The sequence below is a fragment of the Trichoplusia ni genome, chromosome 19, assembly GCF_003590095.1.
Source record: "Trichoplusia ni isolate ovarian cell line Hi5 chromosome 19, tn1, whole genome shotgun sequence".
Classification (NCBI taxonomy): Eukaryota; Metazoa; Arthropoda; class Insecta; order Lepidoptera; family Noctuidae; genus Trichoplusia; species Trichoplusia ni.
This window is the reverse complement of record NC_039496.1, coordinates 1,306,821-1,334,376: the sequence shown is the minus strand read 5'-3', so window position 1 is coordinate 1,334,376 and position 27,556 is coordinate 1,306,821. Positions and strand designations below refer to the sequence as shown.

General features: G+C 35.7%; 4 protein-coding genes and 1 non-coding gene across 7 annotated transcripts; 4 read left to right on the top strand and 1 right to left on the bottom strand.

The window, feature by feature from the left end:
• The first annotated feature begins 444 nt into the window (after positions 1-444).
• Positions 445-3,110, top strand: LOC113503501 (alcohol dehydrogenase-like). 2 transcript variants are annotated; one of them, XM_026885512.1, is made up of 5 exons: positions 445-1,228; positions 1,312-1,545; positions 1,617-1,790; positions 2,122-2,276; positions 2,373-3,110. In XM_026885512.1, the coding sequence occupies exons 1-5, from the start codon at positions 1,088-1,090 to the stop codon at positions 2,518-2,520; spliced, it is 852 nt and encodes a 283-aa protein (XP_026741313.1). In that variant the 5' UTR covers positions 445-1,087; the 3' UTR covers positions 2,521-3,110. The 2 variants fall into 2 exon arrangements, with proteins under 2 accessions (XP_026741313.1, XP_026741312.1); XM_026885511.1 differs by having other exon boundaries at positions 1,306-1,545.
• A 647-nt stretch (positions 3,111-3,757) lies between these two features.
• Positions 3,758-11,080, bottom strand: LOC113503534 (peroxisomal hydratase-dehydrogenase-epimerase-like). The gene is made up of 10 exons (XM_026885565.1): positions 10,942-11,080; positions 10,633-10,866; positions 10,393-10,566; positions 10,073-10,227; positions 9,682-9,819; positions 5,395-5,533; positions 5,026-5,259; positions 4,781-4,954; positions 4,369-4,523; positions 3,758-3,986 (listed from the first exon to the last, which is right to left on the bottom strand). Exons 1-10 carry the CDS (start codon positions 11,041-11,043, stop codon positions 3,839-3,841), a joined length of 1,653 nt encoding a protein of 550 aa, XP_026741366.1. The 5' UTR covers positions 11,044-11,080; the 3' UTR covers positions 3,758-3,838.
• A 2,553-nt stretch (positions 11,081-13,633) lies between these two features.
• On the top strand, positions 13,634-13,826 carry LOC113503625. The gene has a single exon (XR_003401462.1). It is a non-coding gene; the product is annotated as a U2 spliceosomal RNA (small nuclear RNA).
• Positions 13,827-20,127: 6,301 nt separating this feature from the next.
• On the top strand, positions 20,128-22,586 carry LOC113503460 (15-hydroxyprostaglandin dehydrogenase [NAD(+)]-like). The gene is made up of 5 exons (XM_026885441.1): positions 20,128-20,262; positions 20,929-21,165; positions 21,463-21,636; positions 21,874-22,031; positions 22,380-22,586. The coding sequence occupies exons 1-5, from the start codon at positions 20,161-20,163 to the stop codon at positions 22,531-22,533; spliced, it is 825 nt and encodes a 274-aa protein (XP_026741242.1). The 5' UTR covers positions 20,128-20,160; the 3' UTR covers positions 22,534-22,586.
• An 841-nt stretch (positions 22,587-23,427) lies between these two features.
• On the top strand, positions 23,428-26,638 carry LOC113503425 (protein prenyltransferase alpha subunit repeat-containing protein 1). 2 transcript variants are annotated; one of them, XM_026885390.1, is made up of 4 exons: positions 23,428-23,719; positions 23,804-24,195; positions 24,912-25,782; positions 26,033-26,638. In XM_026885390.1, the coding sequence occupies exons 1-4, from the start codon at positions 23,646-23,648 to the stop codon at positions 26,115-26,117; spliced, it is 1,422 nt and encodes a 473-aa protein (XP_026741191.1). In that variant the 5' UTR covers positions 23,428-23,645; the 3' UTR covers positions 26,118-26,638. The 2 variants fall into 2 exon arrangements, with proteins under 2 accessions (XP_026741191.1, XP_026741192.1); XM_026885391.1 differs by having other exon boundaries at positions 24,912-26,121.
• The last annotated feature ends 918 nt before the right edge of the window (positions 26,639-27,556 follow it).

Below are 27,556 nucleotides of genomic sequence, written 5' to 3'. Positions count from 1 at the left end.
GAATTCGTAAGAATGAGTCAACTGTTGCTTAAATTTAAATTAGGTATTATTAATCCGCCTACCGATTGTTATTATAATAATATTATCAACTTAACATAAAGCATTTTATCAGTATTCATAAGTTATCGACACATATAGAGTCATTATATAGTATAACATCAAAATTATCAGTCAGTAGCAGACCACGAGGCTTCTTTTAAATAAATTGATGGCTGCATTTTATTAAATTTGTATGGTTATGGCCCAAAGATTAAAGACGAATCGACATTACTTTACGGTTCTCATGAACCGAGAAAGCTGGGCTAGGCTAGTTTTAATCTTTGTATGAAGGATTGCAACGCATTGCCATACACCGACACAAAAACGCGGATGACGTAGCACGGCGGTTCAGGTTTAGTCAGTAAAAGTCTGACACTACCCACTTCCTCCTCCGAGGGAGTGGGTGTCCACGAGGATTCCCCCGATTTACCAAAAAGAAAAAAAAGGCTAGTTTTAATCTTGAGAGTGTGAAGTCTGATTATAAAAATAGTTTTGTATTAATTCAAATATTTATTAAACTTAATATCATTACAGAATAAACAATATACATATCCCTTTTTTCCTGATTGGGCGCGAAGAGATACAAACAATCACACAAACACCTTTATAATGTTGTTTCGATAACATTATATAATTTAATTTACAGAATTCTTATAATTATGTTAAGATTGATAGATTTTTTTTTATTTGCCTTAAGATTGTTTTTATCCCTTATTAACAATCAAGTGCCTTATCATAAATGGCTTCCAGTAAAAGTACCCTTGTTGATAATATTACTTGTTCTTGTTACATAGTCATCTCAAACGAGTAGTGTAAGTACTACATATCTGGTACTAATTAATTAATTTAGATCACAGCCACTTGAATACCACTGGTGGAGACACATAGGACAGTTTTTATCCAAATCACAATCAAATTCACGGGAAGGTTAAGCCTACAGGTAAAGCCGCGGGTCCTTATTGTTATATCACTTGTACATTATAGTAAATTTACGTATGCCATAAATATATTTATTACTAATGTTAGCTCATAAAAATATTTAAACGGAATGAAATTACTGTTACAAAAGCAAAATGTTAGCGATACAATGGTTCTCAAGGACATTCATAATAAAACAGTTTTAGTGACGGGAGGCGCCACTGGCTTGGGTGCGAAATATGCTGAGAGTTTTCTGAAACATGGAGCTAAGGTTAGTGAAAACGAACATTCAGTAATTGTCTTAATATATATAGTATAGATCCGAGTCTGTAGAAATCACGTATTAAGTTACAGAGTGTAGCTATCCTGGACATCGCTGAAGATGTAGGCAAAGCGACAACTGAGCGTCTGAACAAGACCTATGGCAATAAGGTGATGTTCATCAAATGTGATGTCAGCAAAGAGGATGATATTACAAAAGCATTCGACGCTGTGGTTGCTCAGTTCAAGCATGTAGATGTCGTTATAAACAATGCTGGAGTTATGACTGATGCGCAGGCTTGGAGACTCGCCTCTGATGTCAACTGGGTAACTAGAAAAGTGAACTAGTGTCTTATGATCTAAGTGAGATGGCATTTTGACCTTTATTTGATTTACAGCAAGGATTAGTTTCGTTTGCCTTGAAGGCCGTTAAACACATGAGGAAAGATGAGGGTGGAGCTGGTGGTACTATTGTCAACGTTTCTTCTATAGCCGCACTAACTAAGGTTAAAGCTCTTCCTATTTACTGTGGATCTAAAGCTGCTGTACTGCATTTCAGTCAATGCTTAACGGTATGTGATATGGAATTTATAAATATAATTTTAAGAGATATATTTGGCCTCACCTTTTATGAATTGTGGACTATAATTCATAAAAAGGTTTAGATGGTCAAAGTTTAAGTCGTAGGTTAGTAGAAAGAGTTGTTTCATCCCTCCCTGAAACATGTTTTTCAGGGAGGGATGAAACAACTAGATACAGCCTGACCTTATACATTTAATTCTCGTCTACACTGGAACCCTTTTTATCTAAAACAAAGAATTCACTGAAGATTGAATTAATATCACTTTTATATCTATACGTTGTTCCTTATTATTAGTTATTATTGACCATTTTTTATTTCAGCAACCTCCTTTCTTCGAGAACACTGGCATACGAGTGATGGTCTTTTGCCCGGGGCCAACAGACACAGCCTTGCTTCATAATGTAGAACTTACGAGCTACGATCCTAAGCTTGGTACTGCTTTAGCAGCTGAATTGGTAGATACCGTATACCAAACGTAAGTACATTTCTTCCATTCCGTTAGCCGGCTTAAGATAATATTTTGCACTGAGACAAATATTTACAGCACTGGTGTAAAACATTTGTTTTCCAGGACCGATTCAGCAGCGAAGGCTTTCATTGAAATGTTCCAAACTGGCGCTCCGGGATCCATTTGGTTGAGCCAAGACAACAGACCAGCGCAGGATATAACTGCGACCGTTGATAGTGCGTTCCAGACGTTGGAGGAACTGGTTCAATGAAAAATTGTTCTCCGTAATATTGGTTTAAAAGCTAATGTGCAAGATTTGTCATGGAATAAAATTATTGTATTGTCTTTTTAATTGTTGGTAATTCTATGCCTTAATTATATGGTTCTCAATGTCATTATTTCCCATAGAGATAAGTATTATAAATACCCCCCCCCCGCCCCCTAAACTCCTTTTCAAATCATAAAATCGGGAATACACTAGAATACACTAGAGAAACACTCGGTCCTTTCAAGTGCTAAGAAATCTGCACGCACCGTGCCTAAGATGAAAAAACCAAGGATGCTGCAAGGTTGAAAACGTATAATTATAAGCGAAAACGCACTGCGAAATATATTTTTATTCTAATTTCTGTATAACCTTTGACTGCACGTAAATTTATATATCCGAGTGGTATGGGTCGTCTAACGCAATTCGTCGTGGATTTGATCTCCACGCAAGACAAGCATGTGAGTGAAAGACTTACTTGTTCTGAGTCCAGGTGCATGTGACTTAAAATGAGTAGACGAAAGCATATATTGTAGTTTAAAGGACGTAAGAATAACGATTTATCTCAATACTAAACTGGTATTCATGATGTTGAGTTAAGATTGTGGCTAATCCACATGAACTAACATTGACACTCCGATGCGTTTCGAGTACGATAGCTTTAATTCCTTTGGTATATATTGGTTTTATATGGTTTATCAAAACGTGTACGCTATTGAATTTATTGCTAACTGCTAACACTTGACACCAAAGAAGTGTTTTTCGTACGCTACGGCTCTTATCATTCTTAAAGAAGGCTTAAGGTTCAAGCCTTAACACTTGTCTCCAAAGGACTGTTTTTCTTGTCGGAACATGTTTGTCAAAACAGCGACCTTCGGATAAGTTTCTTTTAACGATAATGCTATTGATAAGTAGAGCATTAACTAAGTATTGTATAGTAATTCCTTTTTAAAATTGATTATTGCCGTCTTAGAGAGAGTCGTTTTTTTTTCTTTTCAAAACGTTATCGGAGCACTTATAACGTTGTCTATTTATCATTAATATTTTATTTCCGGATATGTGGAGTTTGCAGTGCGTTTTCACTAGCATTTTTAAAATGCTAAAAGTTCCATGGCATTCTGATGTTTGAGTCTTATACGGATAATATTCTTACGATTTCTACTGAGATCTAGTTAAAAGAAGAGTAATAACCCAAATGGTAGTTATCAAGGAACCTGAAAAGACGGATAATAAAAAAGACAAATTCACACTGAACAGTTTATTTCACGTTATCGAGAAGCCCTTTATAAATACGCATTTAACCTAATATAACAGTGAACTATTTTCATTGCACCAGTGCTTCCAATGTCTGGAAAGCACTATCAACGGTCGCAGTTATATCCTGCGCTGGTCTGTTGTCTTGGCTCAACCAAATGGATCCCGGAGCGCCAGTTTGGAACATTTCAATGAAAGCCTTCGCTGCTGAATCCGATCTGGAAAAAAATATTTAAATGTCTGACAAAAGTGATAAAATTGAATAACTTAAAGGCAAATTGCGTTGAGAACTTCATTCCCAAGAACGTTTTGTTAAGTAAATACTGTAAGTAGTTCCCAAATGATTACATTTCCAAAACCTCTAGAATCAATTATATTCAACAAAGTACATTTTTAATAAATAGGATATTAGACGTGGAACAATAACGCAGTGCTGATCGATATCTTGATCGGGCCGGAAAAAAAAGAAAAACTAAACGAATCACAGGCCCGGAAAAAATAAAAAATAGCCAACAAACTTTCTAGCAGCAGAATTTCTGTCTTTTCACTCTAATTATTTGCAATCGAACGCTCAAAAGTTAAATAAGTGTATAGACTTACGTTTGGTATACGACATCTTTAAAATCAGCTTCTAAAGCAGCACCCAGTTTAGGATCATAGCTCCTAGGTCCTAAGTTTTGAAGCAAAGCTGTATCTGTTGGGCCCGGACAAAAGACCATCACTCGTATGCCAGTGGTCTCGAAGAAAGGAGGCAGCTGAAATCAAAAATTCTCAAAATTGAGGAATTCTAAAAAAATATTTATCCAATCACCTTTGAATTCCATGTATTATACAAAAATAGAGCCCTTGACTTTTTATAAGGATAAGACAGAATTTTGTTCTGTCACCCCTTTTTTAACCAAGTGCATCGGTTATGACTGAATCTCAATAACCAATCCTATGCACTTGACTAAGGGGGCAGATGTGCCCGTAGCAAAAATAGTAAATAATTTGAATTACTTTCAAAACTTACCGCTAAGCATTGACTGAAATGCATCACAGCAGATTTGGATCCACAGTAAATCGGGAGAGCATTACTTCTAGTTAATGCTGCTGTAGAAGCAATGTTAATGATAGTGCCACCAGCTCCACCCTCATCTTTCCTCATGTGTTTCACGGCTTTCAAGGTAAACGATACCAAACCTTGCTAAAATCAAATAAAGGTCAAAATGCTATCTAACTTTGATCACAAGACTCCAGTTTTTGACTTATAGTTACCCAGTTGACATCAGAGGCGAGTCTCCAGGCCTGCGCATCAGTCATGACTCCAGCATTGTTTATAACGACATCTACATGCTTGAACTGAGCAACCACAGCGTCGAATGCTTTAGTAATATTATCCTCTTTGCTCGCATCACATTTGATGAACACCACCTTATTGCCATAGGTCTTGTTCAGACGCTCAGTTGTCGCTTTACCCACATCTTCAGCGATGTCCAGGATAGCTACACTCTGTAATATATATATTTTAATTTGAGTTTGATCTTATATAGTAAGGCTTATTAAAAAAAAAATAGAATAGAGTGGAACATTCTTTATTGTACACTTTGGAATTGCCGCAGTACATATTGAGACATTTTATTATACCTTAGCTCCATGTTTAACAAAACTCTCAGCATATTTCGCACCCAAGCCAGTGGCGCCTCCGGTCACTAAAACCGTTTTGTTTTGAATGTCCTGCAGGGCCATCGTAACTTTAACACGTTGTTTTCGAAAGTAACAGCTATTGGATGCCGATCAGTTTTATAAAGAGCGCTATCTGCTTATCAAAATCGCATATAGCCTGTATCTGTGCAATCTTAATTCGATATGATGTAAATAGTTGTAGTCTTACATAATACAAATCAAAATAATATAAAATATGTATGTTGTGGTTTCTTGAAAATTACCAACATGATTTTGATAAGTTGACTGTCGGTAAAAAATAAAAATGAAATACATTTAATTTTCAACATTTGCAGAATATTCTTTTTCATTTAATTTAATATCACACTAACTTACATGCAAAAACGAGTTGAGAACGTTTATCGTGATGGCTATAACATTTGCTTTAGCGTTTCGAAGCATTTACGTGCACAAACCGCTTCACGCGATACTTACACTTTAATATGACACTTATTGCAAAATATAAACTTTTATTTTTTTTAATGGGGTTGACGTATCCGTGTGGATATAAACCCCTTAAACATAAATAAATATTAAAAAAAGAACACTTTTATTTTTAATTGTGCCTCAGTCTGTGGCTAAGACGTTTCTCTGTTTGAAACAATCAAAACCTGTTTATTTTATACCATGGCCGGTATTTACCCTTTCAGAAGCTTGGTGTTAATGTATCGTACTAAACATAATTTACCTGGTTGGTCACATTATACACATTGGAGGTGTGTTGCTGACCAAGCTATTCCTCCATAGCTGGCGTGCTTAAATTATCACCTCATTGGCACTTTAGATAACCATATGCAAGCCAATTATGCTGGTGTTAGTCTTGGGGCCTACGATTGGTTGTCACGCAGTTGTGCGACTGGCAGCTGCTACGGCGTAGCAGCGACTCTCCTCGCTAAATGTTACATTTGCACACTCTTCGGGTCATTTTTTCGACTCAAGAATTTGTTGTCTTTAAAAAAAGGAGTGTCTTACTGTAGAGGCAGCATTATGTGCGATATCTACTGATAGACTATTGTGCCTCATAATTGTTATTTACTAATTATCGAGGGTCCGGTTCAAGATAAACTTGCAATATTAATTGAAGTTGGCTCACGACCCGTGTTTTTGTGTCCTAGTGTCTTTGATGCAACTTGTTTGGTTTTCAGTAATATATGTAGACCAGACCATAAAAATCGTATTAGCATTTTTCTTTATTTAAAATTTTTGAAAGAATTTCAAAAAAAATAAAAAGCGTGAATAAATAGAACCAAAAAAACTATAGAGATCCGATATATAGGTTATCCCACGGATTTCTAGTTTAGCAGTCAAGGTCACTAACTATACCTACACGAATAAATTACGGTCAACGTCTTAAATTAATACCTGCAGCTGTAGAAGCAGGACAGGGCTATTAACTGCATATAGTGGCTCCTCTCTTCCACAACTGCAATAACATTACTCAAACACTTTGTGACACAAAAAGACCATTTCATTTTGATCTCTAAAACCAAAATTTCATAAACAAACATTTTATCAAACGAAATTGGGCTGATATATTTGCGTTGCGTTGTCATCATCAGTTGCATATTCACAATCGAAAGATTGTACGTACTGTGTGGTAATCGATAAGCGAGTAATACAACAAAACATTTGACTTCTTGATAAAGTTTGCCAATATCCGAATGAACAATATTATATTTGAAAAAATCGCAATTTTATGTAAAGCAATTTGTTGTATGTGAACTTCAAAGTTTAAGTTTCTCACGAAAGTTATTGTTTAAGAATGCTTTAGCACAAATAAATATATTTTCTTTCTTCTTCTTCTTTCTTTATTCACGCCTATTTAACGGGATCGCTCGGTTAAAAGATGTTGGTAGTCTAAGAACTTTTATCAAAAAATCGGTTATAATATGAAAAGCCGCATCGAAATTGGTTGACCCGATTAATCGCTACGATGACATGAAATACGCTGTATGAATTAGAACTCTACTCTATTCTGTTTTTCTTTCAGAGAGAACTACCCATATCTTTCAATGCAGTCAAGTAAATCTCTTGTCTTAAGACAAGCAATTCAAATTGCTTGCAGTTTGCTGAAATAATATTGCTTTGTTGTCAACATTGACTTTGGTGTGTATTGCCCTTTATATGAAATTGAGGATTGATACCTATTGAGGAGCACGGCTAAGCTATAACCGCATAAGTGATTCGATCACAGGTTAAGCTATGCTTGACGCGGTTGATCCGTAGATGGGTGACCATCTTTGTCATAACGAGTTCCTCCGTGTTTCGGAAGGCACGTTAAATTGTGGGTCCCGGCTGTTATTCCTACATCTTTGACAGTCGTTACAGGTAGTCAGAAGCTTGAAAAAGTCTGACAGCCAGTCTAACCAAGGGGTGTTGTGTTGCCCAGGTAACTGGGTTAAGGAGGTCAGATAGGCAGTCGCTCCTTGTAAAACACTGGTACTTAGCTGAAACCGGTTGGACTGGTAGCCGACCCCAAAGCATAGCAGACCATAACACAAAAAATGATAAAAAAAAGTGATAAATATTTAATCCCTTGATTATTTTAAATGGACAATTTAAAGTTTATAGATAATTGATATACTATGTATGAGCACCTGATGCACCTACCTAAATATTTTAATCATTTTTTTTAATACGACTCCAGCTTTACGGCATATTATCCTTGATGCTCGCGGGGTTTCACAAACATTCAAGTCACATGCACAAAGACCCTGACTGCTATCACCGAGGGTCGTAGATCTGAATCCTGCCCAGAACAAATGTTTGTATGATGAGCACTAGATTTGCTCGGTGCCTGGGTGTAATTTGCGTGCTTTTTTAGTTTGACACTAGATGGCGGTGTTTGAAGGTTGTGGATATTTTAATGAAATAATAAATAGTTTTGAGTTAAAACCTGCAGTACTATACCAAAGCATGCTAATTTTGTTATCCTTCAAACAAAGAGCTAGTGTATGGAAATAAATATGAGATGGCATATTTGCGGGATGGTTTGCGTTAATACGGTACATACAATGGCTAGTTTAAAGAAGTGTAAAGGTAACGCGTATTTTATTATCTTCTGTAATTCAAAAACACGCCTCTTGGGCTGTTTTGTTTAGAATAAATTTGTGTTTTTGTTGCTGTTGTTTACAAATTCAACGAAACGTCCAGCTTCCAGCCGCTCATGTGGGCAAAGCTGCAACTGACAAGAAGACCTGCTGAAATAAGGTAGTGTTTATAAAATATGATGCCAGCAAGGAAGATGATATCATATTTTTTCAGATTTAAAAGTTTACTTATTGAAAGTAAAGGTTTCAAACTTTCGCTCCCTTCGTGCTTTAGCACACTGCTTCAGAGAAACATTCCAATGGTTACAAGTGATAAGAGAGAAGCAAACGACTGTCAAACACTGTTTATCTTTAGCAAATTAGGGTTGCCTACAATATAAAAACAGATGAGCAAGATCTGTTACTTTAATGTACTGAGTACCTATTACTACCTGCGCCTGCATCATGTAAGACATGCATATGCTACACACAATTACAATTAATCTCAAAACAAACATGGCATAGGATAAACGATGTTGCGTTATCGGTATTTGTCGTAATCTACATGAACTAATATATGCATTAACGGTTCGATGCGTTTAAAGTGCGCTAAGTGTCTACCACCATCAATTAAAATAGTTTTATTGCGGTTTTGAGAACGCAATAATATTAGTTAAGTGGTAGACTTAAGAAATACAATAGGTAATTTATTAGGTCGACGGTCTTAGTAAGTCGCTTGACGCGGCCAGTCCGTAGACGGGTGACCATCTCTGTCATGTCGAATTCCTACATGTTTCGTAAGGCACGTTAAATTGTGGGTCTCAGCTGTCAAAGATGTATGTATAAAGCTAGAGAACCAGTTAATTGGGTTGAGGAAGTCTGATAATCAGTCGCTCCTTGTAATAATCTGGTTCTTAGCTGAATCCGGGTACTGGTAGCCGACCCCAACATAGTCGGGAAAAAGCTAGGACGATGATGATGAGTGTATTTTCGTGCCTGCTCAACCCCTCAAGGGTCTTACTAACGACGATTAGCGGTATTGAAAAAAGAAACATTAACCGCATATAATAACAACAATACAGTTGACATAAAACAATTTATTTCACATTTCGAATCGTGACACATACTATGAATAAATACTTATTTCAACCAATATTGCAGTAAAAAAAATCATTGAAGCAGTGCTTCCAATTTCTGGAACGCACTATCAACGGTCGCAGTTATATTCTGCGCTGGTCTGTTGTCTTGGCTCAACCAAATAGATCCCGGAGCGCCAGTTTGGAACATTTCAATAAAAGCCTTCGCTGCTGAATCAGACCTGGGAAATGTTTGTTCAAAATATATAATGAAATAATTTTAATAACTTAAATTTAACTTTAAGTAAAGGTAATATTGATGAAACAGAAATTATTTCCTAGAATTATTTGTGCTGAGAAACACACTCGCAAGGATGACTTAAAAGACAGTGAAAATGGGTAAAGAGGGACCTGGATGAACTGCGATGAATTCCTGGTACTTTTTTTTCATTATCAAATACTAAATAGAATTAAGAAACAAAATAATGAACTTACGTCTGGAATACGGCATCTACCAAATCAGCTGCTAAAGCTGCACCAAGCTTAGGATCGTAGCTTCTCAGTTCTATATTATGAAGCAAGGCTGTATCTGTAGCGTTCGGACAGAATACCATCACTCGTATGCCAGTGGTCTCGAAGAAAGGAGGCAGCTGAAATAAGAAAAAAATATTTACCTAATCGACCAGTGTATTCTTTGTTTCGTATGTCAGACAGAATCTGTCCAAAGTTTTCTCCAAACAATTTTATTAGAGTTAAGAAAAATATTTCCACTAACTAAACTTATAAAATCGAATTATCAAAGTAAGAAAACTTACCGCTAAGCATTGACTGAAATGCAACACAGCAGATTTAGATCCACAGTAAATCGGGAGAGCATTAACCCTAGATAATGCAGCTGTAGAAGCAATGTTAACGATAGTACCACCAGCTCCGCCTTCATCTTTCCTCATGTGTTTGACAGTTTTTAGGGTAAACGAAACTAATCCTTGCTGGAAATTAAATAAAGGTCAAAATGCTATCTCACTTTAATCACAAAAAAAATGTCTTATAGTTACCCAGTTGACATCAGAGGCGAGCCTCCAAGCCTGTGCATCAATCATGACTCCAGCATTGTTTATGAGAACATCGACTTGCTTGAACTGAGCAACCACAGCGTCGAAGGCCTTTGTAATATCATCCTCTTTGCTGACATCACATTTGATGAACACCACCTTACTGCCATAGGTCTTGTTCAAACGCTCAGTTGTCGCTTTGCCCACATCCTCAGCGATGTCCAGGATAGCTACACTCTGTAATTTAAAACGTGTTTTCTAAAGATTTGGATCTATTGTTAAGACAATTACTGAATGATCGTTTTCACTAACCTTAGCTCCATGTTTCAGAAAACTCTCAGCATATTTCGCACCTAAGCCAGTGGCGCCTCCCGTCACTAAAACCGTTTTGTTTTGAATATCCTGAAGAGCCATTGCGTCTTATCGTCAACACTTTGATTCCGAAAGTAACAACAAATGTATTCCATTCAAGTTATATAAAGAGCAAGGCTATCTGTAAATATACTTATCACTAACGCATATTGTCTGTATCTGTGCAAGTGTAATACTAATCATGCCCACGGTTGTACTTGTTGAGTTCACTTTCCCGTGGGTATACTTAGGACAATATACTTTAATACTTTTCTATGCGTTTTTTGTGTATCATATTAAGTTACCTGACGTCTATGTTTGTATAGTATTTTGGCATGAAAGACAAATTAAAACAAGGGTTCACTGAAACTTATGCACAACCCATGAATGGAAGCCAAATTAGATTATGAACTTGATCGTTATCTTAAATTTAAATCATATGGTTCACATAAGATTGCTTGAAAACAAACATACAACAGTCATTAAATTTATCATGAGTTCATTGGAAATTGTTTTTTGAGTTAACAACGAGTTAAGGGTATTTGCCATAATCCGCGTTAACCAACATTTGCATTAACGTTTTGTAACGTTTAGGATCTATAAAGTGCATTATGAGTCATTAACGTTATGACACTAATTGCTTTATAAGAAGTGTTAGTCCAGTTATTCAAAATATAAACTTGTTATCTACTATTATGGCTGTTACCTAATCTGTTAATGGCACTACGAGCCTTTTACGAGAGTTTTACGTTGATTGACCGACATTCGAACATTCTTCATACTATTTCATACATGCTAAATTCTATTAAATCTAAAATTGACCCCCTTTTTTTAATGTTTTAGTTTTCCAATCCACAGATCACAACTATGTTTGTTTGAACACCAACTCCACAAGTTCTGACAAATAATGATTAATTGATAATTTTATGTATGTCAGCTTTTCTGAAACTCAATGTTTAACTATGGTCATATATGTATGTCCTACTAAACGTGACGTCAGGCTCCTCAGATGCCCATTCCGGGTTTGGTATTCCTGACTTGACAACGGTTCATCAACTGGAGTGGCCTAAATTCCCGTTTAAGTGAACATTACAAGACCTTACGTATGCCTTTGATATCACCTTTAGTTCTGCTATAATTTTAAGGAATACTAAGACAGAACACTTCTCGGCTAGCTTTACTTTATGGGACGGTGAAGGCTCGTTGGCTATTTTTGAATTTTTGTAAATATGGACTTTTATCTATGAATCATAATTATTATTTACTAATTAACATCAAGTTCGAGAGAACTAAGGCATCGAGGGTTCTTCACCTACTAACCAGCTTATTTAAAATCGGTGTCAAGATACGTTTTCAATACTAGTTGGAGATTCAGCTTCCCAGGTTTTCTTTCCTGGTGACATTTTGCTTGGTTTTCTGTAACGTATCACCAAATTCAGATTAGAGTTTCTCTATATTTAGTTAACGAATTTTAGTGTGTATGTCGAAGCATTTACTACAGTGTTTTCAGTTAAGTTCCTGAATCACATTCAACCATTAAATCAAAGAACTACTTATAATATGTAAAATTTTGGGCGTTGTTTACAAAATTAAGGGAACCTTGCACTCAGCGTTTGCTTCCAAGGCATGCTTCGCTTGATCGCTTTCGCGCGTTAATGGCTACAGTCATAATCATTTTTTTTTGACCCAGGAAAAACCTCATTGACTTACTTCGCCCTGGGGAAAGCGAAGGTATGATGCAGGACTTTGACCGGCTAAAACCACTTTAAAGCCGACCCCTCCAGCCGGGGGCTAAGTGGAAAAAATCGCAGACTACCGCGATTACAGTTCTAACGTACAACGAGTTCCTCCATGTTTCGGAATGCACGCTCAATTGTGGGTACCAGCATGTGTTATTCATAAATCTTTGACAATCGTTACAGGTAGTCAGAAGCTAGAAAACCTAACAACCATGAACCAATCTAACTAAGGTTTCTCTCGAAAAGGCACCTCTTTCGAGCCTCTTTCGAAAACAGCGGCGCGGGGGCGGGCAACGTATCGTGTTAACCATGTAACTGGGTTGAGGAGATCATTTAGGATTGTCACTCCTTGTAAAACAACTTAGCTGAATCTTGTTAGACTGGAAGAAGACCCCAACATGGTTGGGAAAAAGACTGGGATGATAATAAGAATAAGATAAGATTGCTCTTAGACGGCCCTCCGCGCTCCGGCCAGTAAGGTTTTATACTAAACTCATTTTGATCCCTAAAATATTATTTACATAAACATGGTATTATCATTGGAAATTTGGCAGATATTGTATTGCGTTGTCATCATCAGTTGCCTATTGATAATCGAAAGATTGTAGATACCGTGGAGTCATCGTTAGGCAGCAAACACACCGAAGCATTTGATCGCCTACAATTATTTTCTTAAGTTATTATTATTTTAAAAGTTATCGTCGACGATGGGTTGCTAAGTTCAACGATGCCTTATTACCACACCCCATGGCAGCGTTTCGGGTATAAAACAAGTTGGTAACAAGCTAGCATACCTACTCCGTAGTTCCAAGACTTATTTCTAGATGGCGCTGTGCTAGTGACGTCATCTTTCTGAATGGCGGTGTTAAGATTTTCCACGTCTGAATGACTACACCGAGATAGTGAAACTCTGTATCGCTTCTCGGCCTTTTGGCTAAGATCAAAGTGTAGTATCTGTTCTTTTCAGCTTAATATCTGAAAGTTCCCTCACTGAGGGACCAGTATATTAAACTGATTTTTGTAAGCTGACGGGATGTTCGGGGCTCGCTCCACTCCCGTCACGGGTCGGCCCGGCATTGCAGTGCCGCCGGGATCGGCCCACATAAGACCATGATATATAACCACCCCAAAGCTAAGTACTGGGGTAATCCATTTTGTTTACTTGCACACAAGTGAATAAAATGGGTCGTATATGCATTGCAACACCGACCAATGTCCTTTGGTCAAACATGGAGCTATCGGGAGTTTCGGCCATAGTCGGTCCAGGTTTGTAGACGAAGTTCTGTTTTTCCGAGCCTATTATTGACTGAATAAGTTCAATTTTTCTTTTAGCCTGATCGATGACCTAAAACAGGTGGCTGGCTCAGACTGTACGCGGAAGGCGAAGTTGGAGAAGGCCTACGTCCAGCTGTGGACCTCGATAGGCTGACTTGATAAGTTGAAGCCACGGAACCTTTTCGTCACAAGTCCAACTAGCAATTGACTGTATTTCTAACTACAATGATTTAATTAAAACATCAACTGCTGTTAATATCGCCGTGGTGCTAACTTAAGTTTACTATGTATTGCCCTTTATTATTAAATTAAGTGATAATCATATTAATCACGAGATAATTATTATTTCCCTATCCTAAATTAAAAATAAAATAACAGATTACACTACAATCGCATTAAAAAAACCTGTTTTGACTTGTGATTACTGACTTTTTTCATAATAATTGTGGTCTTTAAAATAGTTGTAATAAGCGACATCTATTGAAGAAGCAATGAATTAACAAGACATTTAGGTGGCATAACAGAAAAGTACATTCAGCCGAATCTTATCATACTAAATCCGATTTCTTTCAATAAAACAGTACAATTTGATGTTTTCGTCTTCTAGTAGATGCCGCTATTTTTACGATTCAAAGGATTCTTTGCATTATGGACTTTGCGCTTTCCAAAAAGCACGGGAGAACTGGTGGTGGTGGAAAAACAAAGATTTAAAGGAAATTAGCCGGTCAAAGAACTTTTGCCTTACAAATGCTCAATTCTTTCATTGCATTCTACATGTATTCTTAGGTGGCTAAACTTATAATTAGATCAACACCCTCTCGGGCACAGCAGTAAGTAATTTTAAGAGAGAGGAAATCAGTCATAGTTTAGCCCTTCTCCTACATATACGGCTTATGATAAGCCTTCCATGATCCATCCCGGATTTTTCCAATTGTGTTATTTACTAAGAAAATGCATCTAAATTCCAATATTCCAAATTCTAACGCGCACAAAAGCACTCAATAAAACATTGCCCAATATGTCTTCACAAAATAACCAGTTAACATGATGAGAGAGATAAAATATGAATTTTTAATTCTCAAAAATCGATAAACCTTTCAGTTCATAAAATCTGCTTACAAAACCCAGAAGTGACATAGAATGGCCATTCGCCGATATCTCGGCAGCGAGGGGTTCCTACAAATAGGCTAAAAAAAGACACAAACGTCACCACGACATCCCACTGTGCGCACTCTGCGCATTATGACTTCACTGCTGGAAACCTCCCGCGAACTAAAGATTAAATTCACCGAAAAGCTTTAGTCCAACTTACGCTTGACCGGTATTATTTAACCGATAACAAAATTAATGATAGATCTTTGGACCACACGATAAAATGTACGTGAGAAATTAAATGACACAACAATTTTGCAATTATTATTAATTTATTATGTAATCCATCCGATTTTATCCGGTGTTATATCTACAATATTACCTATATGTATATATTTATACCAACGCAGCCTTATCTTATCGGACGAAAGGTATTTTCTATCTATAACAACGTTTATTAATGCGGTGTCATCACAATGTGTCAAATATTTTCAATTTTTGCAATAATTTTATCAGAAAAAAATACATGATACAAAAATACATTATACATGATGTTTGAGTAGATCAAAATCATCTTTCTAGAAGAAAAAAAAACGTGTTCTAATAAAATGACCTATCTATATAAGTAATGTGGCTACCTTCCAGCTCCAGCAGCAGAGCCAGCAGATCAGCGCTGTCTATATATCTTTCATCATTCTGTAAACATGCATGAACATTTCAGGCAAAGTAAAAACCGCGTATTTTGCAAGCTGAATTTTAGTTGTGACGGATAATGCAAAGGGGCTTAAACTAATAAAAAATATTACCTTGCAGTGTAATAACGTAGATAATTATAAACTGTTGTTTGAAAAATATGTGGTCTGTTGGTAAAAAAATATACTAAATAACGTGTCTGCAATTGTAATAGGTATAACTATTATTATTATTTCACTATGTGTGTAATAATAATAATAATAATCTGCTGTCAATCGTGTCGGTATTATAGGGGGCCCATCTAGTGAGCGGCGAGTCACCGCCTGCCTAATTGTTTGCATTAACATGTGGAAAAAGGCAGGTGTCATAGTTCTCCGAATCATTTTAAGGAACTGGTCCACTTAACATGTCTCATTTATATAATAGCCTATTTAGTTTTACATACATATTGCAATAGTTTTGCATCTACTTTGGATTCTTCATCTCTGTTCTCCCATAGAGCGGAGGTGAATTATCCCTAGTAGATGCCCCATCACATTGTATATTAAAGTTCTCAAGAAGGCCTCTGTGCGTTGGACCTGTGTCCCCGTTCAAGCCTTTAAAAAGGACCGGGTCTCTTCTCATGAAGTTAGCCCGTGAATGAAAAGAGATACAAATAATAATAAATACAGTTAAAATAAAAATAAACCCGTGCAATGCGAGTCGAACTTGCAACTATAAGCATTCCGTTTAAATGGGCAAAAACAGAAAGATTTTCAAAAAAAAAGAAATGGTCGTCCATCATTTTATCATGGAGAGCAAAAAATTGCTTTATTTTCTAATCTTTCTGGGTAACATATCTGAATGTTTTTTATATTTAAAACCCTGCGTGGTACTTAACTTATTTTGTTTGATTAAGTAACATTTATTATTTATAGAAACAACACCATGTATGTACGTGCAATTAAAATCCCACCGATTTATTGATATTAATCAGTATTTTAATCGATGCTCTAAAATCATTACTAGTACTTATATGATATATATACTGTACTTTCGTACCTTTGGATATAAAATTTTAGATCGATGTAAAGAAGAAATTTTGATAAATAGTTTGCCTTGTCAAAACAAATAGTTTATCAATGTGGACTTTGATTTGCCACTTTCGTAATCATTTTTGAGCGTAGATCCATATGAACTTTCGGACTGTTGGTTTTTAAAAGATAAAAGATAATTCATTTTATGAATTCAGCCTACTCCCATCCACCACATAGGGCTCTCCCGAATTGTAGAATGCATTTTAACACAAGCATAAAATAAATGTAAGTATGTTAAACATTACTCACCTTCGGATTCGGGTTAATAAAAACAGCTAATAGGATGTCTAATTTGAATTATGATTATTCATAAAACGACTTCAAAACGAAGACGATTTTTAATTTGGTGATATATTTTATGTTTGCCTTAAAAAATCATACAGTAATTGATATTAAAATAGGCAGATATTTAAAGATACTTTTAACTTAGGTTTGGACTGGTCGTTATTGCAAGTGGTCTCATGATAAGCGGCTATGGTCATGTGATTCCGGAGATATTACAAGTATATAATTATTCTAAAAGTTTAATTCTCTTCGTACTTCAAATCGATTTGAAGGGTTCCGTGATTGCTTACTGCGTGTTGGCGATTTCTGATTCCAATATTTCGTTTCCGGGTTTTTTTGCAGTGTTTCTAAAGAAAACACATAACATTGAAAAAGATTTGATCAACCCTGCACCTCGATCGTACAAATCCATGCATAAAACCGAAATCCGCTTTTGTAATTATCCAAAATTTACCAATTATATAAAAAAGATACAATTGTATGTAATCCTTGTCCTTTGCGACACACAATGAAAATATTATTTGTCATATTTTGTTTGTAAGAACACAAAAAAATTATACATTGTTGTGATTATTGATGCTTATTCTATCGCTATTTCCTCACAACCAATTTTAAATTTTGACAATCTCTTTTTTGTTAGGACGGGGTAAACGTCAGGGATATCCACCACGGGGGAGGAAACTGATCGGTCTGTCTGTCAATCTTAACCTCTGTGCTACATCTCTCTCGTGCAGTTGAGCTGATGGCTGGCAATGTGTTCCGATTTATCGCGCATACATTTTGAACATCCTAATGTTTTTTTTAATTGAAATTAGCACCGAATGTCCCACTGCTGTGCAAAGGCCTCCCCACTGTTCTTCCACTTGTTTCTCTCAAGAACCGCGATTGACCAGTTCGGCAAGAACGAATACGGGAAAACCAGTCTTCGGGACCGTTCGGTGGTAATGTTAGTACAATAAAATTTTTGAAGAGGTCCTCTAAAGTTTAATTGGGGATCACGGTAGTTTCTGTCACATTTTTGGTAATAGAGATGCATACATTTTTTTGGGTAGGCGAATAAGTCCTTAATAACCTGATTATGGGAAAACAGTTACTAAAGTTAAGTTACTAACTAAACGAAAGTTTTTGCAAAATTAAAATAATTAATCAAACACATAGTCGAATTTAGAAAACAAAAAAATCAAATTACCTGAGAAACAAAGGATCAATGTGTGTAGCTCAGGTGTTTACGCGGTATTAGCACGTAGGTTTTAAATGAAGTAGGTACGAATCAGTCCCGTAGCAACCGTGGTTGATCCGCAAACTGACTGTATTAAAATAAAAACAATTATTATTCAATACAATAATAATAATCAAACTGTTAATCTCTCGTAACGATGACATCCCAGAACCGGAGAGACCTTTGACACGTTGCTTTTGTCGCATTATAAGTGACATTCGAAATATCCTAAGTAAAATTAATGAAAAACCAAATTGAATATTCTAGATTTTCTTTTGGATATTTTCAACTGGCATATATATGCTATTACTAACCATTGTGCTGGCAAAATTGCCAAGTTACATGGCAATGTCAATTCTTAGTGGCTAAAAACATGACAGTCTTCTGATCATGGGTGGAGTCGACAAAGTCCCTTGTTAAAAACTCGTGCACCTGGTCCCCATGTCCGTACTTTTTCAACCCCAAACGGCTCAAAAATACAATACATCTACAAAGTTTTCGCTGTTTCATGGTTTTCGGCTCCAGCACCAAATAACTTGTCATCAGTTGTCAGTAGCTCTGTGTTATCTTTGTACATAAATACCTATAACAAGCAATACACTTCAACGAAATTTTTGTAAACAAAGTAATTCAATAATAAAGTGTGATAAATTTATTATAGCATATGGAAAATTAATTTGTTTGTAAGATTATTATGCGGTTTAATCTAGATAATTTCTATTTAGGTATTTAGGGTATTAGTAGCAGGCATGCTAAGTTAACATGAAGCGGGGAACTGAGAGCATATCAACCCCTTTTTAAGCAATATACCTATATATAGCCGGTGTGAAAGAGAGACATCGGTCTAATCCGTGAAATACGCTGTCCCGCTTACATAACCGCACAGCTGCGATAAGATTACCTTAAGACGTGGCACAAGGGATCGACATATCGAACCCTGGGTGGGTAGGATATGTCTTTGACCGTCTGAGAATGCAGACTGCCAAAAGGTTTATTAAGCGACCATTTTTTTGAACATGGTGTGAACGTTGTGTTTTTGGACGACAGTTAATTGTGGTCGGTGCTATGCTGGAAACTTACGCAGGTCGATCCTAATAACAAGGATAGCAATCCTTAGTCCTTCCTTTGTAAAATAATATTTGAGGAGGAAATCGACGCTTAAACCCACGGTCTTGCTGTATTATCTGTATTTGTTTACAAAGTAACCTAGAAAAAGAAAATAATAATAGTATAAGAAACCGACGGTACAAATACAAATACGATCCCAGATTTTACCACGGTGATTAAGCAGAAAAACTTACGTAATTGCTTTAGTTCAAAGTCGAAACAAAGTTGTTCACATGAAACATATATAACTAGTAAGTATATTACGCATGTAGACTGTGATTTTGTTTTTTGCTCCCAAATAATGACTACACTACCTTGCTATAAATAAAGAGAGCATTGAAGGGGGAAGAGGTCAAATTTAAGACAAAGTCTGAGGTATTCTGTGGTGGATACAGTCAATACTGTTCGGTTGACGAGGAAATAACACTCGTTAATACATATATATTTATTTACATGGGTGCCACAATATCGCCCGGGGTGTCAGTGACCTTAATGCCTCAGTATCCTGGTTATCAATTTTTTGCGCACATTAGTGCAAAATTATTTGCTAGCTGTTATTGTGACTGGTTCCGTTTGGCATGAAGACACCCACTTCGAGTGTAGTGTGATACTGTATCTTAGATAAACTGAAGTGTTTATAAGCGCAGTGTGTTTGTATTGTGATACATTCAAAGAGTGAGAGTGATCGGGAAACATGGCTCAGTGGGAAATTAAGGATAAAACCATTATTGTCACCGGGGGAGCTTCCGGGTTGGGAGCTGAATATACTAAGGCTTTCCTTGAGAATGGAGCTAAAGTAAGTTTTTAATTATAGCTTACGGACCATCCCTTGATTTGAATAAATAAATTATAGGAGGCCGAAATTGTTTAAGATGGTTAAATAAATGAAGAACAAAATAGGTGAAAATAATTGATCGTGGTTTATATAGACAATTTTCAGTATACAACATAATTGTTTACTTTCGATTTCTACTGCATGTTTAATGACACAAATATTTTGAAAATGTAAAGTACGATAGAAGTCTATGCCAAGTTTTTGTATCAAGTTTTGTATAAAGTTCATTGGAAGATTTTGTGCCTTCATTTGTTTTGTATGTATCTTGTCATGTGTCAAATAATATTGTAATCTTATTACCGAACTCATCAACTTCAGAGGTTGGTTATGTGAGTTAAATGCTGTTTCAAGCATTTCGCGTGTGGATAATGATTAAAAGATCTAGGACGCGATTACCAATGATGACTGGTGTGCTGATTTTAAGTCTAATATGTAAAAAATGAGTTATACCATAAAAAGTATATAATCAAAATAACAGCAAAAGAAATGTTGTAGTGGTTTTAAAATTACTGGAATAAACAGAAGTACTGGAATAATGTATGAATAAGCAGTGACATCAAACTTATATAAACATAACTTAGTTTTTCTTTGCAATTAATTGATGTCTTTGTGTGTTTGTTATTCTAGAGTGTAGCTATCCTGGATATTGCTGAAAAAGTTGGCAAAGACACAGAGGAGCGTCTGAACAAAGCCTATGGCAACAAGGTGGTGTTCATCAAATGCGATGTTAGCAAGGAGGATGAAATCAAGAAGGCATTTGATGCCGTAGTGGCCAAGTTTAAGAAAGTTGATGTCATCGTGAACAATGCTGGCATTATGAACGACAACCCACAAATGTGGAGAGTTGCTTGTGATGTTAATTACGTAAGGAACATTTTTGTTTTACTTTTTCCAAAAACCGTTATATTTTTATTTTAGGTATATGCAAATAGCTCATTAGGCATTTTAAAATAATCAAATCTGTATTTCCGCGGCTTACACATGCTCCGCTCGTGTGTCAGTTCAAAAATGCTGCAATGCAAATAAACATCGGTTTAGCTGTTAAAGCTGAACAGCCAGATAGACTTTCAAATTTCTAATATTAGTTTGGTTTGATGCTAAAACATTTACCACCTCCCTTTGAAAGTTGAGGTAGCATTTTGAATTCTAATTTTATTGCAGCAAGGATTAGTTTCGTTGACCCTGAAAGGTATCCAGCACATGAGGAAAGACGAAGGTGGAGCTGGTGGAACTATCATCAACATTTCTTCTACGGCTGGTATCAACAGAGTCGACTCCTTGGCTATTTATTGCGGAGCGAAAGCCGCTGTCATGCATTTCAGTCAATGTTTGGCGGTAAGTTAGACTAATTGCTATTATAAAAATTAGAACAAAGTAAGGTAAATAAGGACTATCGCGCCTAGTGTTTTCCTCGTCTTACTTTCATTACAACAAAAGTCATTCTTTTTGCGCTCATATTAAAGGCACAGAATTTGCTTATTTTTTCTTAACTGGACGGTTACTTTCTTCACACTTCAGTGTTAATCTCATGCTGTACATTGTCAACCTCAACCTTATATTTATCTGTTCCAGATGGGTTCATTTTTCGAAGACACGGGCATTAGAGTTCTGACATTATGCCCAGGACCAACAGATACTCCCTTGCTGCACAATTTGGAAGTCAGGGGCTTGGACCAAAGCCGCGGCAAGGCCTTAGCTGCTGTCAAAGATTTGGATGTGGTATTCCAAGAGTAAGTTGTATTTTATTTTCTTGTTATTCTTATACGGCTGATGTTGTCATCAGGTCATGCTGACATAATGTTAAATGCAATTCTATTTGTGTAGGCAAAGCAAAGTTTCAAGTCCCGATTGTTAGATATGTTGTTTTGATTGCAACCCATTAAAAACTTTTTATTTGTCAAAACTGTTTGTGTGGAACAAATTTTAATGCCTATTGGTATTACCTTTGAATTCAGTACTTACATAAATGGTGATACAGCCAAAATACTTCCTCAAGATTTCCTCTTGTAGTGTTTTAAATATTATTGGAAGTCAGGCGCTTACACACAGAAGCTAACCTAATTCCCTTTATTTTTCAGTGTCAAATCTGCTGTTACCGCTTTCATTGAGATGTTCAAAACCGGCGCTCCTGGGACAATTTGGTTGACTGTTGACAATAAACCAGTCCAGAACATCACTTCAGTTATAGATAATGCTTTCAAATCTATCGAAAGGGTCGTTGAAGGACATTAATAGTTAATAGAAGGAGATGCTTATTATTTAATTAAATGAAGATGGTATTGCAATTGAAATCTTTTAATTTAACCATCCTTATTCAGGTCTTACATAAAATACAATTATACATTAAATTTATTATAGCTAAATGATAAAAATATCGCATTTACAGCGTAGTATTGATCATTACTTAGATATAACCACTGAAACTATGGTTAAATTACCAGTGAACACCAGTCTGTTTTCATTCTTATTACACAATAAAATAAATACCTCAAATTTAATAAGTATTGAGTAACTAACTACTAAGTAGCACATTCATAGCATAAAATAAATCTATCTGCATCTACTACTATAATAGCTGTCCCGGCGAACTGAGTACCGCCTAACAGTCGATGATCACAGCGGAGACAAAATATTAAGGGTGGGCAAACCCTATTACTTCTATTAGGGTTATGAAAATTACATAATAGCCGATTCTCATACCTACTGAAAACGCATTTTTTTTAAATCGGTAAAGCCGTTTCTATAATTGCATATGTTAGATGTACCTAGAAGTGTTAACACTACTGTCTAACCCTCATACTGCTAAGGGTTAGCCATGTCATCATCATCAGCCTTTAGTAGTCAACTGATGGACATAGGCCTCCCCCATTGTGCGCCATAGCGCCCTGTCTTCGGCTTGCCGCATCCAGCATCCGCCTGCAGTCTTTCGCAAGTCGTCATCCCTACCTGGCCAATGGTTAGCCATGTATTTGTGTTTAATTTTGACTATTTTTTTCCTGGTACCCAAATGTCATATTAAAATTATGTATTATGGAACCAACAACTTTAAGAATAATTTATCGAATCGCGGCAATACAAAAATAAAATCAATAACAGCCCAGTGCTACAAACAAATACTCTATGGTATTGTTTGACATTTTGAATGACCTGAAGCTAGGTTTTAATGTCACCGCTGTCATCAAATGACAATTGACATTGATTTTGATAGTTCTAGACCCGAATTATTGACGTTTGAAATGTTTTACGTGGTGGAAATGAATTTAATTGAAATTTATTTCAAATCTGTGTGAAAATCAGTTGTTGAATAATAGTTGTGTCGTTTGTAACATCATTGTTATTTCACAATGAACGAAAATAAAAGCGCTCTAGTGGAGCGCATAATAAAAGATTTAAATAATGTCCTCATGAGACCTGGATTGTAAATATTTACTCCTTATTGGCAAATTTTCAATTACTTTATTGGAGACAAAGAGAATGCGTACTAATTTTATAAAATTTTCAGGACTGACTTCGACATAGTGCCGGTGGAGTCGAATAAAAACAAGTCTCCAGTATTGTATGAAGATACCTCCGTGGGTCTGGAGTCCTGGTGTGTGAAGATGGTGTACATGCACTGTTATAATGAGTTAATGGAGAATTACTTGAGTCACCCTAAGCGGAGGCTCAGCAAACCATCAAATGTTAACCAAAAGAGGCTCTCTGACCTACTAAATACTACACTTCTCTTGAATCCCGATATAACCACACTGTGGAACAAGAGAAGGGAAATGATGGAGAAGAACTTTCTAGAATGGGTGTCAGAGTTACAGTTTGCAAGATTAGTGATATCACGGAAGCCAAAATGTAATGAGGCTTTTATGTATCGACGGTGGATTCTGGAAGATGTCTTACGAGGTATGTTTGCCTTCATTTTATACTAAATTCTTTTATGGACTAGAGTTTTGTAATATTTTACTAAGTTATGAGTTAGTAGAGTAGGTTAAACACTAATCACTTATTATTAAATTGGTACTTATCTGATTACCTTTTATTTGATCAAATCAATGGCCATTGACCTCTTATATCGGGTTAATTAATATGTTGTTGTGTTGCCTATTTATGTAGCGTGTCATAAAATTTAGCTCAGGGTACTAACACTTAGTGTTAGTTTTTAGTGTTTTTATTTACAAAGCTAAATGTAGAACACATTTACTTGCAATTTCTCAACTATTATTTGCCTGCACACTTGCAGATGTTGACTGTAGTAGATGGTGCTTAGATTTAGAGGAGAAACAGAATATATCAACGATTAAATGTATGTAGCAAGGCACAACATACTTCTGCATAAAGAATTATAATCTTATATGTGTTACAGATGTCTAGACTACTTCATTAAAATTTAATATAAAATAAATTATTATATTATAATTTTAGTACACAAACAAGTACCTGCTCTACTTATTGTTATTTAAAATATATTCATAAATTATTAGTACTATTTCATTAAGTGATTAAAATCCAATAACTCGACAATTGCTATGAATTTAATAACACAAAATTAAAATGATTTATTTTTTTGTGTAAAGTGTTCTACAAAATAAATAAATCATACCTTTTATTTCTGGTTTCAGAGGAAGTAATGCACCCATATCAATTTATTGATGCATTAGTTGAAGAAGAAATAAGTATTTGTACAATGGCTGCTGACAAATGTCCCAACAACTACCACTGCTGGGACCATCGCAGGTGGCTGCTAGTTCTCCTATGGAGTATAAGATTCGACTTTGATAGCACTCTTCTCTTCTATAATGAATACAAGTTTATTAAAGACTGGACAGCTAATCACGTGTCAGATCACAGCTGCTACCATTACCGTCAGTTTGTCTTAAAGAAATTGTACCACTTTGACGAGAGATGGAATGAGTTTGAACAGCTAATGAATGTTGACCTTCGCAAAAATCTTGCCAACTTCATCAATGCTCATGTAGAAAGCGATCCCAGTGCAAAGCTATGCAAGATCATTAAACACTGCCTGGAAGACTATGAAATTGTTGTTGCCCTATTGGGCCATTGTCCTGGCAACTGCAAATGTTACTCTCCGTACTCTGTAACATACAAAAAGCTGGAGCTTTTGTTATATGAACTAGTTCAAAGCGATGATTTACTAAAGTACTACAAGTACCATGAGACACTTTGGTACCACCGAAGATTTATTGTAAGTGAATTACTACTGACCATTTACAACCATCTGCATATAGAGAGGAATAATGGTAAGCTAGAACGGGTTCGGGGACCAACTAAGGTTGGTGAGTGCCATGGCAGATGTCGCAAGTGTCATGACGAAGATCTGAGAGAGCATCTGGGTAAAACTGAGAAGTATGGTGTTGAATGGATATACCACAGTCCGTTGAACAAAATATTCGTCAAACATGAGAAGGAGTTTATAAAGGACAGGCGGAAAGATTCGGACAAGTATGCTGACCGCCATGACAGCTACATGAAGTACGTTGAAGGTTTAAATGGCTTTATGTGATAACGGCAGCAATTTTATATAAATTTAAATCAATTTTGACGTGCTTTAAATTGCTATTTAAGATTTATACCTTTTATAAGAAAACATAGTTGGCTTAATAAATGTCGTAATTATGTCAATTAAATGGTGTATACGAATGTAATTTATGCCTTATTGATGTAAATATTGGTTTCAATTTACAATGTATAATAACAACAGCCTGTGACTATCTTGTTGCAGAGCAAAAGCCACTTTTCGTACAAAGAGGGAGCGAGCAATTATCACTACTCTTGCGGAATGCGGTTTGCAGATTAACGAATATTAATTTCAGATTTCGCGAAGCCGTTCCTTTAAACTACACTACCTACCATTAGTAATACTATTACCTACTATTATACCTACTGGACTGTCAAAGAATGTAATTAATATGACTTTTTCAAACAGAAACTTGTATATTTAGTAATAATCTTAGCACCTATTTGCGATCTCTACGTTGATCGTGTACTGTCAGACTCAATTTTCAGATTTGTAATATTCTATTTGTATAATTCAAGCTTAACCGATAGTTTAAGGTGACAAATAAATAAGCATGTTTCCTTCTCACCTTTTACCTACAAACGAGTTGTGATATCTTGAAATTGGGTTCTGTCACATCAATTTGTATATAAAAACAGTGGGCACTGAAAAAATCAAAGTTGTGGTATCTAGATTTTCTTTGAAACTGTGTTCAGGTCCATTTGTGGACTTCCAATTTCTACAACTGTTGTCTACCAGAATTTTCATCTTTATATGTCGTACTCTTAAAATATTTACATGTCACACGCGATAGTTACATTTTTTTTTCAGGATCTAATATAGATGTGTATTTAAAAATAATTGCATTTTCTACAGTATTTATTGATGTATATTGTATATCAGATGTAGAAAAAATAAAAATAATAAAAGGCGTTATAATGTCTTAATCAAATGAAAAATTAAAATTGTATCTCTGCAATTTATGTAGAATGGAGATATCTCATTATCAACAATTTTAGATTCAAATATCATTAAAATCATTTCATATTTGAAGTCTAATTATGTGTAGAAAAAAACTACAGCATATATTTCTGTGGAACAAAGTGAATACAAGCCATTGTTACCAATATAAAATGTATTTAAAAAAGTTTTCTTATTTTCTTTAAAGTAAGGTATCGAAGAATATTTATGGTGTTTGTAAACAGCCCTCTCTCAATTTTTACCTCATTACGATATAATAAATTAGAATAAAATATTGAATGTAAGCTAATCTATGTTTAAATGTATACTTGGATATGCTTAACATTACTTTATTCAATCAGGTTTAGCGGAATTACTCCTGAAACTGAAATTTCTGTGGAGAAAATCGAAGTGGTACTATCGAACCAATACAGCTAGCTGCCGACCAAGAATAGTTCCAACTCGAGCCGCTATACATATGAGCGCTAGTATCGATTTCTAAAGTACCAACTCTCGATCTGAATTCAATTGAAAGAAACCTCGATTGTCACGAGTAAAGTTAAAGGTATGAGCGTGAAAAATGTATAAATAATAATATTAGGCAATGTAATGTATTTATATTTTCAGGACTATCTAAGTAACTTCTAAAACCAATATTTTTGCAGATGAGAAGACAGAGGCTTTTCTATCACGTGTGTCTGTTTTAACCGAGAATTAAATAAAACCAGTTGATTTCACGATGTATATCAGTTTATAAATTTGCCTTTATATTATTGATATACAAGTAAC